At 46.0% G+C, this 21,833-nt stretch overlaps 2 protein-coding genes across 3 annotated transcripts in view; both read left to right on the forward strand.

Annotated features, from left to right (window-relative positions):
- The first annotated feature begins 1,116 nt into the window (after positions 1 to 1,116).
- On the forward strand, positions 1,117 to 17,874 carry RAB9A (RAB9A, member RAS oncogene family). The gene is made up of 3 exons (XM_072955586.1): positions 1,117 to 1,301; positions 15,242 to 15,329; positions 16,781 to 17,874. The coding sequence occupies exon 3, from the start codon at positions 16,812 to 16,814 to the stop codon at positions 17,415 to 17,417; it is 606 nt and encodes a 201-aa protein (XP_072811687.1). The 5' UTR covers positions 1,117 to 1,301; positions 15,242 to 15,329; positions 16,781 to 16,811; the 3' UTR covers positions 17,418 to 17,874.
- Positions 17,875 to 19,694: 1,820 nt separating this feature from the next.
- OFD1 (OFD1 centriole and centriolar satellite protein) overlaps positions 19,695 to 21,833 on the forward strand; it is a 69,334-nt gene continuing 67,195 nt past the window's right edge. For both annotated transcript variants that reach the window (XM_072956376.1, XM_072956377.1), the window contains exon 1: positions 19,695 to 19,858. The gene's annotated coding sequence lies outside the window, so the exon portion shown is untranslated. The remainder of the gene's footprint in view (positions 19,859 to 21,833) is intronic.

Genomic DNA, 21,833 nt, shown 5'->3' on the forward strand with positions numbered 1-21,833 from the left:
TTAGGAAAATTAATTCTAATGTTCTTATGTGTTTTATTGTGTAGTTTTTATTATTATATATTTTGTTTGTTTTGGTGGGAGGTACTTAGGTTTACTTATCTATTTATTTTTGGAGGGGGTACTGAGGATTGAACCAGCACTTTAGGTATGCTAAGCATGCACTCTACCGCTTAAGCTATATCCTTCCCCCATTATGTGTTTTAAAATAAGATAATGAATATCTCTTCCTCCTCCCTATTTTCAATAGATTTCTATTTTATAAACATTCACTCATATTTCCTTGGGGAAATACCCTGCATGGATAAGATTTTTTTTTCTATAAAAGAAAAATTCATTTAAGCTCAAACTAGAACTCAGTCTTCATTACATGCCTCATTTTCACCAGTATTCTAAAATTGTCTTTTATACTTGTGACACACTCTCTCAAATAGAATTTTTCTAGTGCTGAATGAAACGACTTATATTCATTACCTGAAAATGACTCCCTAAAGAGCCAGAGGTTAGTTAACGATTCTGGGCTCAGCAGTAATAAAAGTGAAGGTCTTCTCTTGGAAAATAGACTAAAATCTGCCCTACAAAATATATTTAGAGGGACTAAAAGTCCCTCTCAGGTCTCCAAGAGCCTGTATCCGAAGACCCGTGTGCTCAACAACGTATTTAAAGTGAGGAAATAAGAAGAGCTGCTTCAGTACCGCCCTTTCCCACTAGTACTAATATTTAGAGAGGACAGAGGCAGTGTTTTAACAAGAGTAGGGAAAATTTTAAAAGTGAATTTTTAAAAATTCCTGTTATTCCGCAACGTCACAGCTGTTTTCAGTTTTCATCTACCCGTTTGTTCTTTGTCTATTTGCACGTTCCTTTCTCATCACAATCACGACATCCTGTGATTGTGCTTCTGCGATCTGTTTATTTCCACTTTATGTCATCTTTTAGATGACTATTATTACGTGCTCGCTCTCACCGGAGCAGCTGGAGGACACGAGGAAGATCCACCCGAAGAAAACCCGTGATTAAGTGAGAACAGGCCGGCAGGAGCGGTGAGGGCGGGTCGGGGCGGAGGTGACCTCGAGGCCCCGCCTCCCGGGCCCCGCCCCGCCGGCCGGACCCCGCCCCGCCTCCCCGGGCCCCGCCCCGGCCGGTCGCCATGTTGTTCCCTCAGTGCTGGACGGGAGCAACTGGAGTCGGACCCGGGCAGCGCCGCCGACGTCTCCTGCCCGCCACTTTCTCGACGCTCTTTCTTTCGTTGTTGCACCCGGACGGCCCGACCTGGAGCTCCCGGGCGTCCTCCGTGTGGCCGCGAGGTGAGCGGTGTGCGGACTCCCCTCCGGACCGGGCGGGGGCCGGGGCCGGGGCCAGGGTCTGAGCAGGGCCGGCGGGCCCCGAGTGCGGCCTGCGCGTCGGGCGGCTGGGGCATGGGGGCGCGCGCAGCCTGCGCGGTCACTCGCCCGACTCGGGGACGGGGGTGGGGGGGCGGCGGCTTGTTGCCCCCTGTCTCCTGCTGCCTGACGCAGGTGGAAGGACGGGGGTCCCCCACCGACACACCTGGAGAGATGGACACACGCCCCAACACGCGGGGACACAGACACACGGGGAAAGAGATCCATAAACACCCAGGCAGAGGGACACATCCACACAAACTCTCGGGGGCACACGCAGTCCCTGGGGAGGCACACGGAGGAATCCACCCAGGCTCGGGGACACACACCCCACACTCACCTTACCCTACCCCCGGATGACTCACGGAGAGCAAGCAGGCGCTCAGGATTTGATTTTGGCGACCTCTGACATGTTTCCTAGGTGAACGTTTGCTAAGGTGTTACGACCACTCAGGAGGCGCGTTGGGAGTGTAAATCCAGTCCTAGGCGCAGGAGGCGGTTTGGGGCGTTATTACCGGATTCGGACTCTGCCTAAGGTTTCAGAATCGTGTTTCTTGCTTTCTTCCAACTTAGTATGTAAAGAGGCAAGATGAAAATTCTTAAGTGCTGACCAGATAGTTGTGGAGGTATTAGTCGAGGTTGTTTGGGGTTTGTTTTTTTCTTTTCAAGCGATGACACATCCCGTGACCAGGGTTCTTTGGAGGAATGACTTTTCTGCTAGTTTCCAAATTGTCACGTGACCGCAGTCTTTTTATAGGATTTTGGTGGCCTGATAAAGTCAATAGGTTTTGGTTGCTTTCTTCAAAGATTAATTTAAAATTTTTTTCGTGTTTGTCTTTCTGTCTCTGACATCATTGTAATTGAAAATCCCTAAATTGCCTGCAACCTCAGACACTGTTCAGTGGAACGAAATTGAAGAGATGAAGGAAACTCAGTACTGTTCAGCCAGGGGGCTTTCAAGAAGACTGTTCTTAGTTTTTCTTTTAGACACTTACGTGGACTTATCATCACTATATGTCTCGAATTTTCAGTATCTGGGGTGGCTGGTTCTTTCAGTATTTTTGTGTGGACATTGTAGTAAATTCATCCTGTTCATACAGAACATTTCTGGCTTGGTGACCTCTGTTTTGGAGAGTTTTGTGAGATGGGGATATTTTTGATGTGTCATTTGTGAGGTTATAATAGACCAAGGAAAACTTAAGTGGAACATCGTTGGCCTTCACTCTAAGTCGGGTTCTTGGAGACTGAGGAAGTCCTTCAGTGCTGTTCCCTCTTTCCCAGCCCCTCTCTTCTCATTTCTTTCTTTCTCAGCCACTTTTCCATCGAGACTACAGTGCTCTGGAGGCCTGAAGATAAGTTCCTTTGGTTCTAGTTGTTAATTTTTAGCCTCCCCTCATTTCTTACCATTTCTTGGGCAGCCGCTCTGGTGCTGGATGTTCTGTGTCTGTGAATTTTGTACATACGTCATCTCATTGAAATCTCACAGCATTTCCGCGGTATTAGCTCCATTCTACAGATGAAGCATTTGCTGGGCTGTAGGAGGAGTAGGTCTGTTTCCCATGGTCACGGGTCGTGAGGAGGCAGAGCTGGGATTCAGAGCAGGCCTGTGCGACTTTAGAGCGGTAGTTTCCAATGTAGGGGGTGGGGGTCATTTGACAATATCTGCAGGCATTTTTGGTTCACACCCGGGAGGGAGTGGGGCTGCCATCTGTTGGGTAGAGACATGGGATGCTTTTCAGCATTCTCTAATGCACAGGACAGTCCCCACGACGAAGAGTTGTCTGGCCCAGAATGTCGCTAGTGCTGGGGTGTGGAAACCCTCCTTGACGCTTCTCTGTGTAACTCCAGAGCTCGTGTTCCGTGCTACTGTCGCTCTTCAGTTGCGATGTCGATGTCGGTTCCTATTCAGGGTACCTCCTCATTTTAAGAAAGAGTGGGTGGAGGGTGGAACTTGAGAACTTGAAGAGAGTTCCCTTGAGTAAGAAACATATTCATTCATTTGAAACATTAAGAGTGAGCAAATAATGTCTGATAACAGAATCCTTTTTTAAAAAATTTATTTTCCAAAGGCAAAAGCGTAAAAAAGAACTTGCAAGTCATTCAGAGCTGTCGGAGCAGACTTGGGGGGGTTTGGGTTCTGCATTATTCCCACTGTCAGCGAGCATTTTCTGAGTAGCCCATCGGTTGCTAATACAGAGGTGCTGGTGGCATGCAGAGCAGTGGGGTGTTCCGAGCTCCCTAAAGCTTACAGTCTAATTACAGTCATAAGATCAGGTTCTAACTTTGTCCTAGAACAAAATTTATTGCCCAGGCAACTCAAGGTCAGGGACCAGGTGTCATTAAAAAAACAAAACAGCTGCGCACGCACACACAGGTACCTGTATCATGGCATTTCCTGTGGGCGAACGTAGTTGAAATGGGGAAAAGTTGATGTTTTTGATAGCTTTGTTGGTTGACCACACGTGAGTATTTACATGAAGTAAATAGAGAAGCCGTTCTTGTTGAGCATAAAATTCTTCCTTAAATTTAGCCTCAGCAGACAATAGTTTTATCATTGAAATCAAGAAATAAGTGATGAAATTTTTTTTAAAATGACCTTTGAATTCTTTCTTTCTTTCTGGCATTTTCCAACCGTTTTCACCAGGCCTAACTAAGACTAGGCCCTTCGGTATATGTACTGCTTCATTCTTGTGGCAGGTGTAACTATTAGGTGAACTTTGGGAGTGAGCTAGAGGAGTCATCAAAGAGCGCTGGCTCTGTGCAGGAATCGCTGTGAAAGTGTTATTCATGCGGTCAACATGGCATCTTTTGTGAGGAGCTTCGCTTTTTAATTCGTGCTGATGGACAGTGTGCTCTTTGCTAATGAGTAGATTTCTCTGCCTCTTATCAGGAGCCGTTTGCTGTGGGGTAGACGGGGTGCTAAATTATACAGCTAAAAATGATTGCTGTTGCATGGGGTCTCACAAAGGGACGTGTGCACTGTTATGACTGGAGGGCTTTGTTCTGGGAAGGACCCAGAGGACGTGGTGCAGGAAGAACATCCCCTGGTCTCGGAGGAGTCTTGTTGGATCTGTGGTTGGCTTGTTACTCTGGCCAAGTTAGGTCACCACATGTCTTTGTTTCTTTGTGAAATGAGAGGGTTGAACTTTATGATCTCTATGAGAGTATATGACACCAAGTAAAGACATCAAATTATTGGCTTCCAAGTCCAGGCGTACCTCGGAGATATTTCGAATTTGGTTCCAGACCACCACAATAATGCAAGTCACACGATTTTTTTGGTTTTCCAGTGCATATAAAAGTTATGTTTATACTATGCCAATCTATTAAGTGTACAATAGCATTATGCCTAAAAAAGCAACGTACATACCTTAATTAACAAATACTGTATTGGGGGTAGGGTATAGCTCAGTGGTAGAGTGCATGCTCAGCAGGAGTTCAATTCCCCTTTACTTCCATTTAAAAAAAAAAACTATTGCTAAAAAATGTTAGCCATCATATGAGCCTTCAGTGAGTTGTAATCTTTTTGCATTAGTGACATCAAAGATCACTGATCACAGATCACTATAACCAATATAATCATAAGGAAAAAGTTTGAAATACTGCAAGGATTACCAAACTGTGACACAGAGACAAGAAGTGAGCAAAGGCTGCTGGAAAAATGGCACTAATAAAACTTGCTCCATGCAGGGTTGCCACAGACTTTCAGTTTGGAAAAAACCTGCAATATCTGTGAAGGGCAAAAAAAAAAACAAGGGATGCCTGTGGTTCTGCCTCGGTTGATGTGCTGGTTAAGAGCAGGAGGAGGTAAACCAGGTAGGAGTGTGCCTGTGTGTTTGGGAAACACTTGGAAGCTAGCTAGGTAATTAATCTCATTAGTCAACACCAAGGACAAGAAAATAGGGCTTATGACTAAGTAGGTCATTAACAGAAAACATTTATTAAGGATTTCTTTTTGAGGGGGTGAACTCACGAAATGCCTCAGGGAGTTTGAGAGGCTGTGACACAGATGAAAGGTCAGGATACCCGAGGGAGGAGACCTGGGGGACCCAGGTGTGGGCGTGGAGGGGAGCCTGGCTGCCCTGTGTTGGGGGGGGGTGGCGAGGCAGAGGCAGTCCCAGGCCCGTGCTTGCCTGGAAGCCTGGGCGCGGGAGGGGCGGGGGAGGGCCTGGGCTCCTTGGGAACTCGGAGGAGAAAGCTCCGTTTCCCAACGTGAGTCTTGATATTGTACATGTTGTGAAGTTGAACAGTGGGTATTTCCACATTCTGGATTCTTCCATTACTTTCTGTTAATTTTTGACTGTGGTGGGTCCAGGGCTTAGAAGGCTGTTGCTTATCGTGAACCTAGAGAAGATAAATGGATGGAAATGAATGTGGGTGAGGTAACAGCTAGGTGAGCATGGGGCCGGGAGAGCCGGCGGTGGCTTTTGGAAGAAACAGAGGGGTGAGGCAGGCAGTGGAGGCTTCCCACTGGCTCCCGCAAACCTGGCTTGTTTTCGTTGCGGGGAGTCTGAACACAGGTCCGAGGCTCGATGCCTTACACATGTACGCTGTTGTTTGGCAGGGATGGAAAAACATTCTGGAACAACTTGCTACTCTAATTCTGTGGCCACGTTCAGTACCCACCCAGGTGTGAAGGATAGCCGAGCAGTGTCGCCAGTGAGCTGAGCTGCTAGTTCAGTGTGAACCGAACCGTTGTCATTCCAGGTTCTTGTGAGTGGGATTAGGTTTTTGGGTACAGAAGCTAAGGTAGTTTCCAGGTAAGTTCTCATGAGAGTGGTTGTGTTATCAGTTAGAGAAGCCTGAAAAAAGCCTTACAGATTTCTGTTACTGGAACTTGCTCTGTAGACCTCTAACAGAGTTAGAGTGTTTAAATGATGTAACAGGTTCACAAATGTTAGCACTCCCTGGGGTGCGGTGTGTGGCTGGGCGACGCTCCCGTCTCCGCAGTTTCACACTCGTGTGTTTAATCAGAGCAGTGATCAGGTGAACACACCTGAGAATACATATGTGGTCTAGTTGGAAGTCACGACAGAAGAACTGCTTGAGGACCACATGTGAGTGAGTACAGAGCATTTTCTAGAATGAGTTCCAGTACTCTTAAATAAAATTTCAGAAATATTTGGAAGGAAATAACTGCTACCCGTATATCCTGTTCCACATTAATATTTGTGCAGTACCTGATTTTTATTGCACCAGCCCTGGAGAACCCCGCCTCGCAAAGATATGATGTCATCGAAAGGAATGTGGCGTGATCTGATGTTGAAAGTGGACTCCCTGGCACAGCAGTGTGGGGGATGGCCCGCCCGGCCGGGTTTCCTACGCACGCTGTCCTTTGATCTCCCTTCCTTAGTTGTCCATAGTGTTTCACCCCCAACTTCTGCTGCATAGTTTCTTAGGAAGTAGGTCTGCTGGTGGAGAAAGGGGCCCCTGGGTGCAGAGAGGGTGTCATGGGGGCTCCCCTTGTGCTTTCCGCCAGGCCAGCACGTCTCCGTCAGTGTCAGGAAGTGCCTGGTGCCCCCTGGGGTCGGTGTCTCCTCGTCAGCTGCTTCTCCCCAAGTTAAGTTTCCTTTCTCTTGGGTTGATCACTGTTGGACCATTTGCTTTCCATCTTTCTCTCATCTACACTTGTTCTGTCTTGTTTTCCTTTTTGGGCTGTACATTTTTTAGAGCTTTTCTGTCATTTGGTGGGAGTGAAGGTCACCCGTGTTTGAACTGCCCTATTTAATTAGACTGAGAGGAGTTACGTAATCTGTGTGAACTTGCTTTATTGATCTATAAAACATGGGTGATAGTACCCCACTTGCAGGTGACCTGAAGGTGCTGTATGCCAGGTACTTAGTAGATATTCAGTGAACAGTGGCAGCTAGTATCATTATGGTCATAGCGTTTGTTATTGTAGCAACCAAGACAATGACAGTAGACAGGGAGGGAAGTGGACACGTTTCTTGTGTGTGTGAATGAAGTGGTAAGACAGAAGAAAGAGATTTTGAAAATGGGGGGAATAATCAGCTTGGTTTTAGATACGTTGAATTTGAACTGCCATCAGGGTACCAGATGAACATATTATAAAAGGGGTTGGAATTCTTGTCTGGTGCCTAAGGGGCGGGACGGGGTGGTGGTTGACTTTAGAGATCACTGGTTTTATATCCCAGGGAGATACGGTTTGGGAAGAGGTAAGGGCTTCAACCTTGCGATATACCTCCTTTAAGAGTCTGTTAGGAAAGGGAGCATCTGGGTTGCAGAAAGCTAAGGTGGTGAGGGGGAGAGAAAGCAGAACCTAATGTCAGAGTAGTTTTATGGACAGTGAAGTAGGAAGCATTTTCAAAGTCACTGTCAGGCTGTTTAGACCTAATAGAGGCAGTAATGGTGGCCGAGTCCTGTCTAAGACTTGAAGGTCCCACTGATGCCTCCAGTGTGATGCTTACAGGACCCTTCCTCAGTTGGGCCTCCATTACCTTATTTGTTTAACAGAAAATGCCTTGGGCACCCTTCTGAGATTTTATGTCATGTACATCCAGACAAATAGCTACGTCTCAGAGAATTCACTGTCTACTAGGTGGGCCTCTGGTGAGGACACTGGTCAACCATGAGGGTGTGTTTCTAGAAGTATACACAGTGAAGTCCTAAGAGAGGCGCTCCCCTCTTTATTCACTTTAGGGCTGCTTGTGCCTTAGGGCATTTGGATGAGGACTAAGGAGAACCCCTTGGATTGGCCATTAGAAGGCCTCTGTGACTTCTGCTGACATTCAAGTGGATGGAGGGGTTGGGAATGTGCGTTTAGTGAGCAGGGTGGAGGGTTGATGAGGCACAGAGGTGAAATGAGTGGTGATGGCAGAGTAAGTTTGGGCTTGGAAAGCTGTTTTGTTTTTTGTTTGTTTTGAAAACCTTTTTGTAAGCAAAGTCAGCTTCAGTACCTTGGTAGGGACAAACGGGAGCATCATTGTTGGAGAAGTGGGATGAAGTGATCTGTCTGGAAAGTGGTCTGCAGCACTCTAACATTTCTTCTCATTTTGACCTGGTGACAACTTCCCTGCAGAATGGGAGCCTCTACTAGTTGAGTCCTGTATGCCAGAAATATGTTCTCTTGAAATAGATCTTCTTAGGAAATTCCACTCCTCTTACTTCATTCTCTAACAGCCAAAGTTCTGCCTTGCCCTGGCTTCATGTCATGTGGGCAGTGTTTCTATACTAACTCTTCCCTGAGCTTCTTCCTTTATTTTTTTGAGGGGGGGAGTATAATTAGGTTTATTTATTTCCCTGAGCTTCTGTGGCAGCTCTCCAGCCCTTATCCTTTTCTACGCCAAATTAAAGATACCAGGGTTCTTACCTGACTTAAAGAGAGGAGTCACAACCCAGGTTCCCTTACGTTATAGCAGATCATTACAGATCATATTTACTTTGTGTTTTGCTGCTTTAATGTGTTTTCTTAACATGTATATTCAAATTCATTTCTTTCATACTGCATTCTTCTTCCTGAAGTACCCAGCTGTAAATTCCTAGGAATATTGTGACCTTTATCCATTTCTTTGCATTTTAATTCTGTCCCCCCAAAGTGTAGCCTTAAGCTCTCGCCACTCTTGTCTGTCAGGCATTTCAAGTGCCTTTTTCAGGTAAGTGTCTAATTACAGGTAGACTTATGCTTGTTTCTTTTAAGGACTTCATTTAAAAAAGAAAGAACCAAATGTTATCTTCACTTATAGGATTAGCAGTTTCCTATGAGTAAGTCTGTTCATTGAACTGTCACAGTTCATGGTCAAAGTCTAATATTAATAAAGTTCTATGGGTAAGGGAGAGAATGGGGAAATAGTGACTCCACGTAAAGATGAAAGTCTTTAGGGTGTTATGAGCCACATGAATTGACCACACGAAATATACCAATGATGCAGACGTGGATTGATCATTTTGTGAGTTTCAGATTCCTTTAAGAATCTGATACAACTGTTTTTTACTCTTTCCATAGAAAAGCTCAAGCACACGCTTCCATCCATACACTCATCCTTATTTCATGTGTGATTCTAAGAGGTGCATTTTCCCCCTGCGGCTCCTTCGTGGGCTCCCAGTTAAGCAAACTTGTACCTGTACTGTCTGGTGCAGTCCTCATGTAGCAATTTATGTTTAAATGAATTGAAATGAAATTAAAATTCAGTTCTTCAGCTGGATCAGCCACATTTCAAGTGCTCAGTAGCTGCATGTGGTTAGTGACTACTACACTAGACAGCACAGATAAGAACATTTCCATCGTCATAGAAAGTTCTTTTGGATCACGCTGCTCTATGCTTTCAAGAAGGTTTTAGAAAATTGAGTTCCTTAACCAAATCTGTTTTTTTCTCCTCACTTCTCCCTTCCCACTCTCTCCACCACTGTTAATGATTAGGTGGTATACCTGACTGCAAAGGTGCCTTGTTAAGCAAGATTGTATTCATTTCTTTAAAGCATCATTAAATGACTCATCTTCATAAGAGTACTTACGGAAAGGAATTCCTTAAGTAGGGTGACCTGCTCTCACATCGTTACAGCCTCGTCTGATTTACACAGTTTTTTCCTTGTCTAGCTGTCTCTCTGAGGTAATGCTCAGTGGCCAACTAGATAATTTATTTAATGTGGCAAGTTGTGCCTCCAGGTTGGTTTATTCCTATGGCATTTGCTTATTCTTCTTCCTTTTTCTTTGGTCGACTTCTTGCCGTAGAGATAGCTCCCATTAGACTTAATGACTTCCTTGACTTGCTTCTTGCTCACATATATCAGCAAGACACCAGAAAGACTAGAAACAAAGAATGGAACTAATTAAGCTGTTAAGGGAGATACACCTGTGTCTTATAAGCTGTAAGACAATAAATACGGCTCGCATGAAACTAGAAATAATTTAGAGGTGATCCATGCTTTTGTTTCCTTGGTTAGTTTCTTTGAACCTCAGTTTCCCAAGCTATGAAATGAAATGAAGCAAGTGGCATACCTCTAAGTAGGACATTCAGGGTGAGTGCAAAAGGAATGTGTGATTTTGAAAAAAATTAAAAACCACACAAAACTGTTCCTAAATTTAAACCAGGAGTGATAAATTCAATTTACGATTTTGGAAGTGAGAACTAGTCAAGGGGTTACAGTGTATGTGTTTGAAAATCTGAAATTTTAACAAAAGCAGTTTACAAACCTGGTGTACTCTCCCTTAGGCAGCTTGTTAGCGGAACATCACTTTTCTGCATTTCCTGTTGCTTTCAATAATACTAATTTTAAAGTAGTTTTCTTATTGGATTTTCAAGTAAGAATCAATTTTTTTGTCCCTTCCCACACATTTTAATGGACCTCAAAAATAGAATAGAGGAAGAACTGATTGAATAGAGAAAGAATTGTAAGAACAGAAAGTAGAGATAGAAAAATAAGAATAGAATAACAAGAATGAAGGAGGAAGTCGTTTACTCTTTGTTCTCAATTTAGCATTTATTTGGTACCTCACCATATGGAAAGCTTTGTGTGAGGTGTTGCAGAACCAAAAAGGGACAAATGAATGGATGGCATTAGGTGTTGTGTGTCCCTCCCAGGAAGCTGACATTAATTAGGAAACACACAAACACAACTGTCAGTTGGTTAGAGCATCAGTGAATGAGAGCTGTAATAGAGGCAGAGTGATTATGAGAATGAAGAGAAAGAGTAGGTTGCAGGGGGCATAGAAGGCTTCTGGCATGAGCTGAACTTTGGATGACTTGCATTTTCATAGCTGTGGAGGTGTAGGGAGGGGCCTCCCAGTCCAAGGTAAAGGCCTGAGCACAGGCTGGACAGTAAATGCCTGTGTAATAGGTTTGGGGATGGTGACTTGTAGGCATATAATTGGGGCAGGCTGGTGTGTGAGGCTGGATAGCTCTTTGAATGTCATGCTCAAAATCCTACATAATAAGAGTAAGGAATAAATAAATGGGTTTCGTTATCTGTAAGAATGGAGGTAATTAGATCCATGACCAATAAAATTGTCTACCTGTAATCCATGCATACATTTCTATTTGAGATTTATATTCTCCATGCTTGGATCCGACTCTGCCTTGGTTTATTGTAAACCAGTAAGGGAAGTCAGCAGAGGTTGGAGAAGGCCAGAGAAAAGGCTACTGCTGAATGGACAAGGAGATCATTTGTGGTGCGTGTAAATCTAATTTTAGGATCTTACTGCTAGTTCTCAGGCCATATGTGTGAGTGTATCTATAAATATGTATCTGTAGTCTTTAGACATAATTTGCATACCATAAAAGTTACCTTTTAAATGTAAATGATTCAGTTCTTTTTAGTATATCCTCTAAATTGTGCAACCATCACCACTGTCTAATTCCAGATTATTTTTATCACACCCACCCTACCACTCAAAGAAGAGAAAGTAAGAAAGAAAGAAACCCCATACCATTAGCATTCCCTAGAACCACAAATCTACTTTCTGTATCTATAGATTTACCTGCTATGAACATTTCATATAAATGGAATCATAATATATGGCCTTTTGTGTGTGGCTTCTTTCAGTTATAATTTTGAGGTCCACCCACATTGTTGCATGCATTACTACTTCATTCCTTTCTAGGGCTGATGAATCTTCCATTATATGGATAGGCCACATTTTATTATCTGTTCATCACTTGATGGACATTGGGTTGTTTCTATATTTTAGCTATTACGAATAATGCTACTTTGAATATTCACATACAGGTTTTTGTGTGGATGTGTTTTCATTTGTCTTAAATATATAGCTAGGAGAGGAATTGCTGGGTCACGTGGGAACTCTCCGTGGAACTTGCTGAGGGACCGCAGACTGTTTCCCATGAGCACTGCACCATTTTGCCTTCCTGCTGGCAGTGTATGAGGGTTCTTGCTTTCCTGCTTCCTCATCAGCAGCTGTTACTGTCTGTCTTTCAGAGTCTAGCCATCCTAGTGGATGTGGGGTGGTAGGTATCTCATTATAGTTTTGATGTGCATTTCTCTACTGGATAATGCTGATCATTTTTGCCCATTTTTAATTTTTTTTAGTTGATGTTCTTTATTCTGGATACAGGTCCTTTATCAGATACATGATTTGCAAATATTTTCTCCTATTCTCTGGGTTATCTTTTCACTTTCTTGATAGTGTCCTTTGAAGCACAAAAGTTGTAAATTTTGGTGAAGTTCAGTTTACCTACTTTTTCTTTTGTTGCTTGTGTGTTTGGTTTTATATTGAGTTCTTTTTGATATAATCTGAATTACAGAAAAAGTGAGGAAGCTCTTGTCCTTAAAGTCTGGCAGATAGCAGTATTTGAAGAAAATTTAACAGATAGTGATTTCTATTTCAGTTACAACATTGGTCAAGCTACGCGTTAAGTGAAAATGAAGCTTTAAAAAATACTTCTGATATTAAAAAGGCAAGTATGACTTTGCAACCAAAGCAGAACTTTGAAGATTGACCTCGGTATTGATTATTTGAGGTTTTCTTGCAGACTTTAATGTTAACCTGTGAGCTTTCACATGGTGTCACCAAGGCGTGCACATTTTTGGGCTTTTCACTTAACAGAGTGTTTCTACAGTCCCATGTCTCCATGACTCTTCAGGGGCTGCAGAGCATCCCCAATTAGGCATTTAGGTCATTTCCAGTTTTCCCACTGGGAACGTTTTTGCAAATGTTCTTTTGTTAATTAATTAATTTTTTTTTTTTTTGAGAAAAGGTTTTAGAATAGTATGTATTTTTTGGTAGGGTCTAGAAAACTAACAACTTGGAAAAAAGTCTGGTATAATACATTTCCATTAACTGAATCTTTTCAGGGAGCATGTTTCGTTTTTATTAGCCACAGTAGGCGTGCCGACTTCACTGTGGCCTCCACACACAGCGGAACGTCAGGGTGTGCTAGGAGCGCAGCGGGAGGGGCTTCGGTGGGAGAGGAGGGCTGGCTGCGTCTGCAGGTGAGCAGGACGCCAGATGGCAAGAGGAGGGCTTCCGAGGGAGCCGGTGAGGCGTGGAGCCACGTGGTGACTGCCTCACTGCAGAATCAGGTAGGAGGCCCAGCTGCTGCCGTTTTCAATTCCAAAGCTCGCTGACACCCGTTGGTAGTTGAGAGGGAATAAGGGATCTGTGAAAGGTCCACCCAAGACCTTCCTCCTGCCCTCGTCACAGCCTGCTTTTCCGTCTCAGCTAGTTACCTTTCTGGACTGCACGTCTGATCAGTTTGCATGCTGCTGAAGCTGTCGAAGGGCTCCAGTTACTCTGAGCTTGTGGGCAGCAGTCCTTCCGTGGTTTCTAAGGCCCCGCTGGCTCCAGGCCCCACCCTCCAGTCCCGTCTGCACAGCACTGTCCTCCCCAGGCGCCAGGTGCTCAGGCTTCCCTGGGAGAGCCCAGGACATGCGGCTGCCTTGGCGGGGCCTTCGCCCCGGCTGGTCCCGCTTCCTGGTTCCGGCTCCCTCCCCCTTCTCCCAGTTCTCTCCTCCTGCTGAGCTTTGCCTAGGGTCCAACCCACTTGCCCTGGGTCAAACCCTCCTCCTGTGGACTCAGACCTTGGGGAGGCTGGTCCTAAGGACAGCATGCAACAAAAAGGGTCACTGAGACCCTGCCATGGAGCAGCCCACACTGGAAACCGGTGTATAGTCTCTCACGGACCCAGGTGGACACAGCCAGTTTTCCTCTGGCCTAGGAAGTTACCGCTTTTTCTTTAACTGAGAGGCAGGGGAAGTAGCTGGCTGTGTTACAGGATCGTGTTGGGTGAGAAGTTCATTCCCTTGATGGCTGGAATCATGCAGCGCCTTGGGATGCTCATACCTGGGCCTGATCTGGCCTCGGGAGCCACAGGGGCTGATCCCCTGCACCATTTAAGCTATTTGTTGGCCTTTGATTGAGTGTGAATAGTTGTACTCCATTCCAGGTACCTCTCATTTGTAAGACTTGCTACAGTTGTAACACAAGTGGGTTTGTGCACTGGATGCGCCTGCTTCCTGGGTGCCTGGCACGGGGAGGCACTCACTGAGTACTCCTTGCAAAGCTGCTTTCCCATCCGCTGCAGGGACTGCTAGGCTTCTGGTGGGGAGGGGTGCCGTAGAGTCCTGCCCACGCGATTCTTACTTCATTTAAGACTTGTTCAAATTCTGGAGACTAATAAACTTAGGGAGACATGTCAATAGACTGAATCCTGCTAGTTCTGTCAGGTTCACTTGTTTTTGTGCAGATCTTGAAATAAAGGAAGCCGCTGGAAGACCTCCCACTGAGACCCTTTCTTTGCACTGTACCTGCAACAGCAACAGGAAACATTTTATTTATCCAAAATAAACACAGAGGCAGCTGAGACTGCCGCGCCTGCGGGTTAACAGTCAGTGTGTTCCGATCCACCGCACTCCCAGCCTTTGCTAGCTGTGTGACCTCCAGTGAGGAATGTCACCTCTCTGAGTCAGTCCTCACCTGTGGATGGGGTGATGAGAGACTGGTGAGGAGTGAGGGTGGTGAAGCAGAGGCAGAGCTTACAGGGCTCAGTGTTAGCGTGGTGGTGGTGGTGGTGATTTTATCCTTAACTCCCAATTGTCAAGAATTTGAAGTCTCATTTTTTCCCATTGATTGAATGTATAAGTTGCAGGCTGCTATACCAAAGTCCCACAAAAATGCCCTTTGCTTTTAAAAAGGGGAGGGGCAGGGGTTGGAACTGTTGGTTTAGACTGCAGGTTCCTGGTGCTTGAGCACAGCTCCGCCTTGTCGGCACGGAAACCTTCGCTCTGAAGTCGATCTTCAGGACCAGGATCCTTTGGCTTCAGTTGTCTGCGTCCACTGCCCTCTCATTTGCTCTGCCCATGACTCTTGCTGATATACCTGACTGAAGACATGCCTTAAAGAAGCCTCTCCATACAACTCCCAGTAAAGACTTCTTCATGTGTCCCTTCCACAGACTCCCGCACTCCTAGAATGAGCCTGGCACAGTGGCGGGCCACTACCCCGGTGTCCGTGTCTGAGTGACTCTTCCCAGCAGCTCTGAGGTAGGTACTGCTGTCACCAGAGTCCCGGGGGCTGCGGGATGGCAGGTAGCTTGCCCTCGGGCCCTCGCCCTTGGCCTTTGGCACCAGGAGCCAGTTCTCCTTTCCCACAGCGGGCTTCTCTTCGCTCAGGAGAACGTTTCCCCTCTGCCTTGGCGGCCCGGAAAGACGCTGCATGACATTCTCCACCGCCGTAGCCCTGCTGTGTCACATCGGCACCTCTCCCTGGAGGGGCCCTTCTTTTTCTTTCTTTGTGTTCGCTTCATTTTATTCTCTGGAATGTGTTTATTCTAAACAACTCTAAATTTGGGCACCTTTCGAAGAATGAATGAAATATTTTACATTTCATCTTAAAGTTTTACAGCTGTCTGAATGGGATACTTAAGTAGGGTACGCAGGGCCAGGTGAAAAACTTTTTGGAAAAAATAATGAATAAAGTATAGTATTTGATTCTAGGGCTTTTTTTAGGCTGGGAAAGGTCATGGACAGCTTTCAGATGCGGTTTTCCTTTTAAATGAAGAAGTCTTTTTTTATACTCCAGTTTGGAAGGATCACCCAAAGCCAAGAAATAATCTCCACCAAAGTTAAAACATGACTTTAGCAGTTCCTATAAAGAAATCTGATTAAGAAAAGCATATTATATAGGTCCTAAGTCTTATCTGAGTTATTCAGTTCAAACGTCATCATTATCTGCAGAGAAAAAATTAGAAAGCTCACCGTAGCAATGTACATTCAATCTGTTTTCATAATTTTAAGAGTAAACACAAGAATTAAAATGTGAAAGAAATATCTGACTTCTATTAGTAGCCAGACGTTAATGTTAGCAAACTCCGAATTGTGTTCACAGTGCAGAGAGTAGTCCTTTAGCCAGCCATTGGCTTAGGTTTGTTCACCGCCAGATCCGTCAGCCCGGTCTCTGGTTTCCTGGTTACCAGCCCCCGTGGAGAGTAAGCAGGGGTTGCCCAGAAAGCCCCGGGCACAAGAGGAATGCCTTCAGTGGACACTGTCACTGTGCCATCAGAGTGCTGTCTGCAGTTGGCACTGAAATGCGCCCACTTCGGTCTCCTGCTGTCTCTCTAATGGTGACAGGGCTGGTTTCTTGTGAGCAGAGAGAAATACTTGAGACGATGACCTTGGGGGTCGGCCTGGGCCTTGAGTGCCAGCCTCAGTGAGCCGTGAGCCCTCCACAGCTGTGTCAGAGGACCGGTCGGGCAGTGCCTGACAGGAGGTGGTGCGCTCGGCGGACGGTGCCCGGCACAAGGTGGCTCCCTCGGTGGACGGTGCCCGGGAGGAGGTGGCGCGCTCGGTAGATGACAGCTCTTTGCTATCAGTGTTCCTGTGCAGAAAGGAATTGGCACTCAGTGTTCTACTTTCCTTAGACACTCATATGCATAGAGGCAGGCAGAGCAGGGTACAGATCTGACAGAATATAACAGTACCTTTTTATTTTCCAGGCTTCTGAGATCAAAGATCTTGAGATTAAGAATGGCAGGAAAATCATCGCTTTTTAAAGTAATTCTCCTTGGAGATGGTGGAGTTGGGAAGAGTTCTCTAATGAACAGATATGTGACTAATAAGTTTGATACCCAGCTCTTCCACACAATAGGTGTGGAGTTTTTAAATAAAGATTTGGAGGTGGACGGACATTTTGTTACCATGCAGATCTGGGACACGGCCGGTCAAGAGCGATTCAGAAGCCTGAGGACGCCGTTTTACAGAGGCTCTGACTGTTGCCTGCTTACTTTCAGTGTCGATGATTCTCAGAGCTTCCAGAACTTGAGTAACTGGAAGAAAGAATTCATATATTATGCGGATGTGAAAGAGCCCGAAAGCTTTCCCTTTGTGATTTTGGGCAACAAGATTGATATAAGTGACCGGCAGGTGTCTGCAGAAGAAGCCCAAGCCTGGTGCAGGGACAACGGCGACTATCCTTACTTTGAAACAAGTGCAAAAGATGCCACGAATGTCGCAGCGGCCTTTGAGGAAGCAGTTCGGAGAGTGCTTGCTACCGAGGAGAGGTCAGATCACTTGATCCAGACAGACACGGTCAGTCTGCACCGAAAGCCCAAGGCTAGCTCATCTTGCTGTTGATGGTCAGAGAGGTGGCCCGTGCGACCTAACCAGCCCACACACATACCTAAGCACGGGGTGGAGGAGAGAGTTAGCGTTAGCAGCAGTGGGTCACATGCTCACTAAGTTAACCCCATTGCTGCCTCGTTAGTGGGTAGGAGAAGGGGGACATCCACTCACAGGAGAATCTATGTACTCAGTAACGGCACCTTACATTTGTAAATTCTGACGGTTGTCTAATAACTTTTAATTTAAATGCGTAAGTTACAGAGCTAATACATGATATGACCAAGACTAATTATAATTAAAACACTTGAGTATTCTAGAAATTACTGTTTTTTCCCTGGGAAATGGAGAGCTACTTTTTCTATGTGTATATTTTTATGTAATTAGCATTCTGTTCCTGGTTCAGGGAAAACATGTCCTAAAGCAATAATGTTAGATATTAAAGATTAAAATCTAATGCATTTGCACGGCAGTTGTTTGATTTTATTACTTCATTCTCTTTAAAATGATGTACTTATTCACGTTTTCATTCTACATCACAATTGTTCTCTCTGGTGATCACTTGCCATTTGTGTGCCACACGTGTGACCCCGTCCAGCAGAGAAGCTGACTTTCCAGCAGAGCAGTGACAACCCTTGGAGGAAGCACTATGTGTGGATTGTACTTTGTGGGAGGGGAAATGAAGATGTCTTTATTTGGTCATGTTTATTCAGTGTCTTCTCTGCCACTGAACAGTGTTTAGTGATTTGGTCTCGAGATTTTTTGTCATTTTACCGTGGTGAACAGACTTACTGATAAAGCAAATTGTGGTCTCACGTGGGTAAAGTTCAAGTTCACATGCTGTGCCATTCCTGCCAGTCCTGTCCTGCAGAGGCACACCAACGCCTGGACTGCGTGTTCATGAGGACGGAACCCTTGACTGTGGGGCAGTGGGTTATCAAGGGACATGCTTTGGTGGGGGGTGTCATGTTGTCATGTCAGGGGAATACATTTGGAACAGCTAGGTTGAGAGTTCTCTCCCTGCCCCTACTGCGGGGGAACCACTGACAAAGAATATCATTACAGTAAGCTAAGCTTTTGAAAGTCTGACTTCCTAACATAGCAGACAGTTCGGCTTTAAGCAAACCATTTTAACATTTTGAATTTGGGGAAATGAAATCTCTTTGTATTCTCAGGTTAAAGAGAACTGTAGTTCTCATTATTTATAATCAGTTCCCCCTTCCCCACCAAAAAACCTATAATCCTCCATTCAAAAAACAAAATAGGAACCCACCATTAACAAACTGGTGTATATTATATATTCCTTTTCCTCTAGAGGGCTTGTTATTTTAAATCAGGTGTACTGATTATTTGGACTTGCACTTTTCTCTTCCTCTGTCTGGATATATTTCCACTGTAGTAGACCTACCTCATTTATTAGCTGTCTGGGTGTCTCACACTCCATTCAAACCATTCCCCATTGATAGATAAATAGCTGTAGTATATTGAAGTGCCAGTTTCCCACACCTTGGTCAACAGTGGGTATTAGGAGTAAATTTTTTGTTGTTCGTGTTTTGAATAGATGAGTCACATGGTTGAAAATGACAGGGGACAGTGTCTACCCTTGCCACCCGGCCCCTGCGCGTGGAGACAGCCACGTGCCAGCTCTTCGGGTGTCCGTCTAGGTGTTTGGTACCTAGGGAAGGGTATTGTGTTAGTGTCTATGGCTGCCGTGAGTGCCAGACAAGGTGGTGTGAGCAGTGGGAGCTTCTTCTCTCACAGTTCCGGAGGCTATAAGTCCAACATCAAGGTGTATGGTTTAGTTCTTCCTGAGTCCTCTCTCCGTGGCTGGCAGGTGACCTTTCCTCTGCACACAGCACTCCCTCCACCCCTGACCTCTCTGTGTCTAGACTTCCTCTTATAAGCACACCAGTGAGATTGGATTAGGAACCAGCCCCATGGGCTCCTTTTAATTTAAATTACCTCTTTAAAGGCGCCTTCTCCAATATAGTCCCATTCTGAGGGACTGAGGACTAGGCCTATTGAATATGAATTTTGGGGGAGCACAATTCAGCCCATAACGTGTGTGTGTAGGTATTTATACAAAATGTGTAATTTCGATACTTGTATGGATTTAACTAACACCTCAGTCATTTTTCTAAACTTTTAAGCATCTTCACAGTAACTCTTTTTCAGCTAAGTATTCAGGGATTAGGTTAGTTGGCGTTCAAGAGGTCTAGAGCTGGGCAGCAAAAAACGATCAAAGGAATGTATCTTCGTGTGTGCAGACAGGCTGATGGAAGGGAGAGTGATCGGCTTCACACCGTGACTTAGAGGGGCCTGGTGGACGGAGGCTGACTACCCACACGGTACTAAACTGTGACAGGAGGAGGAGGAACGGGACCTGACTGAGGAGCCTCGGCCTTCAAAGCAGTGACAAGTCACCCGTGGAGGAGCTCTTCCAACAGCAGCAAAAGGTAGCTGGAAACCTGATTCTTCTGTTTAAGTCAAAGGGCTTTGATAGGCTGGTGTTTCCTAGACAAAGATGAGAAGTGGGAGAAAGCAAGAGCTGGGGAGCAGAGCAGGTGACCGTGGTGGCACGAGTGGCGGAAGCAGCGGCAGAGCCCCGAGGGAGCACAGCACTGCCCTGTTCCGGGACGAGGGGCCCCACCATAACCGCCGATGCCCGCCACCCGGCCTGGCACAGGTGCTTTCGCACTGTCTGCGGATGTAAGGCCTTTGAGAGAGTGTTCAGTGTTAAAAGGTCAAACCACTGAACTTGGGAGATGGACAGACGTCCATGTGACAGTCGATGTAGCCGTCAGTGTGCCACGTGGAAGATGGCAAAGTGCACATTTGTCGATGAGTTAATGTTTTTGTCACCTTCCCCCCTTGGGAAAAATTCCCTACTCTGGTCAAAGTGAACACAACCTTGTGTTTCACATTTCTATAAAAACTTGGGTAAGCTTTCACTTTAAGACCACGGCACTGTCACGCCAGTTCCACGACACCCGCGCCTTGTGGGGCAGGGAGGTGTTAGGTCGAAACGTGGATCTGTGTCAACAGTGGATCCTGAGAGGTCACCACTGTGCACGGTCAACCAGGAGGTGCTGTCATGACAAAAAGAGAAAGGACGGCATAGCAGGGCACAGGAGATCAGCGGTCTACACACGTGGAAAACACGGGCACCCCTGAAACACCCTAGGAAGTGAAAGGGGACAGACTGGGGTTTGCGCATTTTACGTGAAGCGCTTTGGGAATGCTAACGTAGATGCGCACAGGCCTTCCCGGTGCGGCCCACCTTTGAGGTCCCACCACTCCTAAGCTCATCACCTGCCTTCAGGCTCCATCAGAGGTAGTCATGTGAAACCTGATACTTAACTACACTGGTCCACTCACACAGGGCCCGTGTTCGTGTTCCCGTCTCACCATCACAGGCCTGGTGAAAGGCTCACTGTGTGCAGGGCACCGCCGTTGTGCGGCTGAGCCAGGGTCTGAACCGCCCCACCCTGCGCCCTCCTGCTGAAACCCCACACTGCTGCTCCAGACGGGCGCCTTGCTGCCCTCTGGGTTCCCCGCTCCTGGAGGGCAGAGCAGCCTGCAGACAGTACATACGCGTGGGTCTCTCCAATGAGCGGGGCTGGAACTACTCCTGGATTCCTAGCTGAGTGTCTTTTTCTGCTCCCAAAGCTCTGGCAGCTGGTTTGAGGCAATCCGAGTTCTGCATAGTGTTAGTCTGCAGACTTTCAGTAGGGGAAATGGGACTAAGATGGCAGTAGTGGAGGGGTTAGCAGCACTTAAAACAGTCAGTATCAAACTGCCACAATCTTGGACAGACATCTTTATTTAGGAAATCAAATAAATAGGGCAAAAAATTATGGTAGCAACTTCACATGAGGATACAAGACCACACTTAGAATTCCTTGCTCAGGTTGTTCAGAATTAACAAAATTCTTCAGTGCCCACAATTAGCACAGAAAATACCTGGTGATATTACCTGCTTGTCAATGGACACTTACTCGTTTACAGGGGGACGCCACGTTGTTTCAGCACAAGAGGCCCCTCCCGCCCCCTTGTATACAGCCTAAAGGGCCGAGAGTGCAGATGTGACTGTAACGCAAGCTTTTCCTGCTTTACAATTCCAGCCCTGCCCACAGCTCTTTACTGGTACAGCTGTCAGCAGGCCCACTTAGTCTTTAGTTAGCTGTCTGAGGGGAGGGAAACATAAGAACAGAGCTTGCTACTTTGGTCCGAGCCTCCTGTTTTACAGACATGGACCCAGGATTCTAGAGCGGCAGGATGACTGTCCCTAGCCTCCGACAGGGGCAGGCGCAACGCCTTCGGTGCTGCGCAGGCTCTTTGCTTCAGCTTCTAGGGCAGTGCTGTTTACGCTGCCTGTGCATTTTCAGAGCATCTCTGCATGTACTGATAAGCCCATGTGCGTGCTTCACT

Source organism: Vicugna pacos, chromosome X (assembly GCF_048564905.1).
Source record: "Vicugna pacos chromosome X, VicPac4, whole genome shotgun sequence".
Lineage (NCBI taxonomy): Eukaryota > Metazoa > Chordata > Mammalia > Artiodactyla > Camelidae > Vicugna > Vicugna pacos.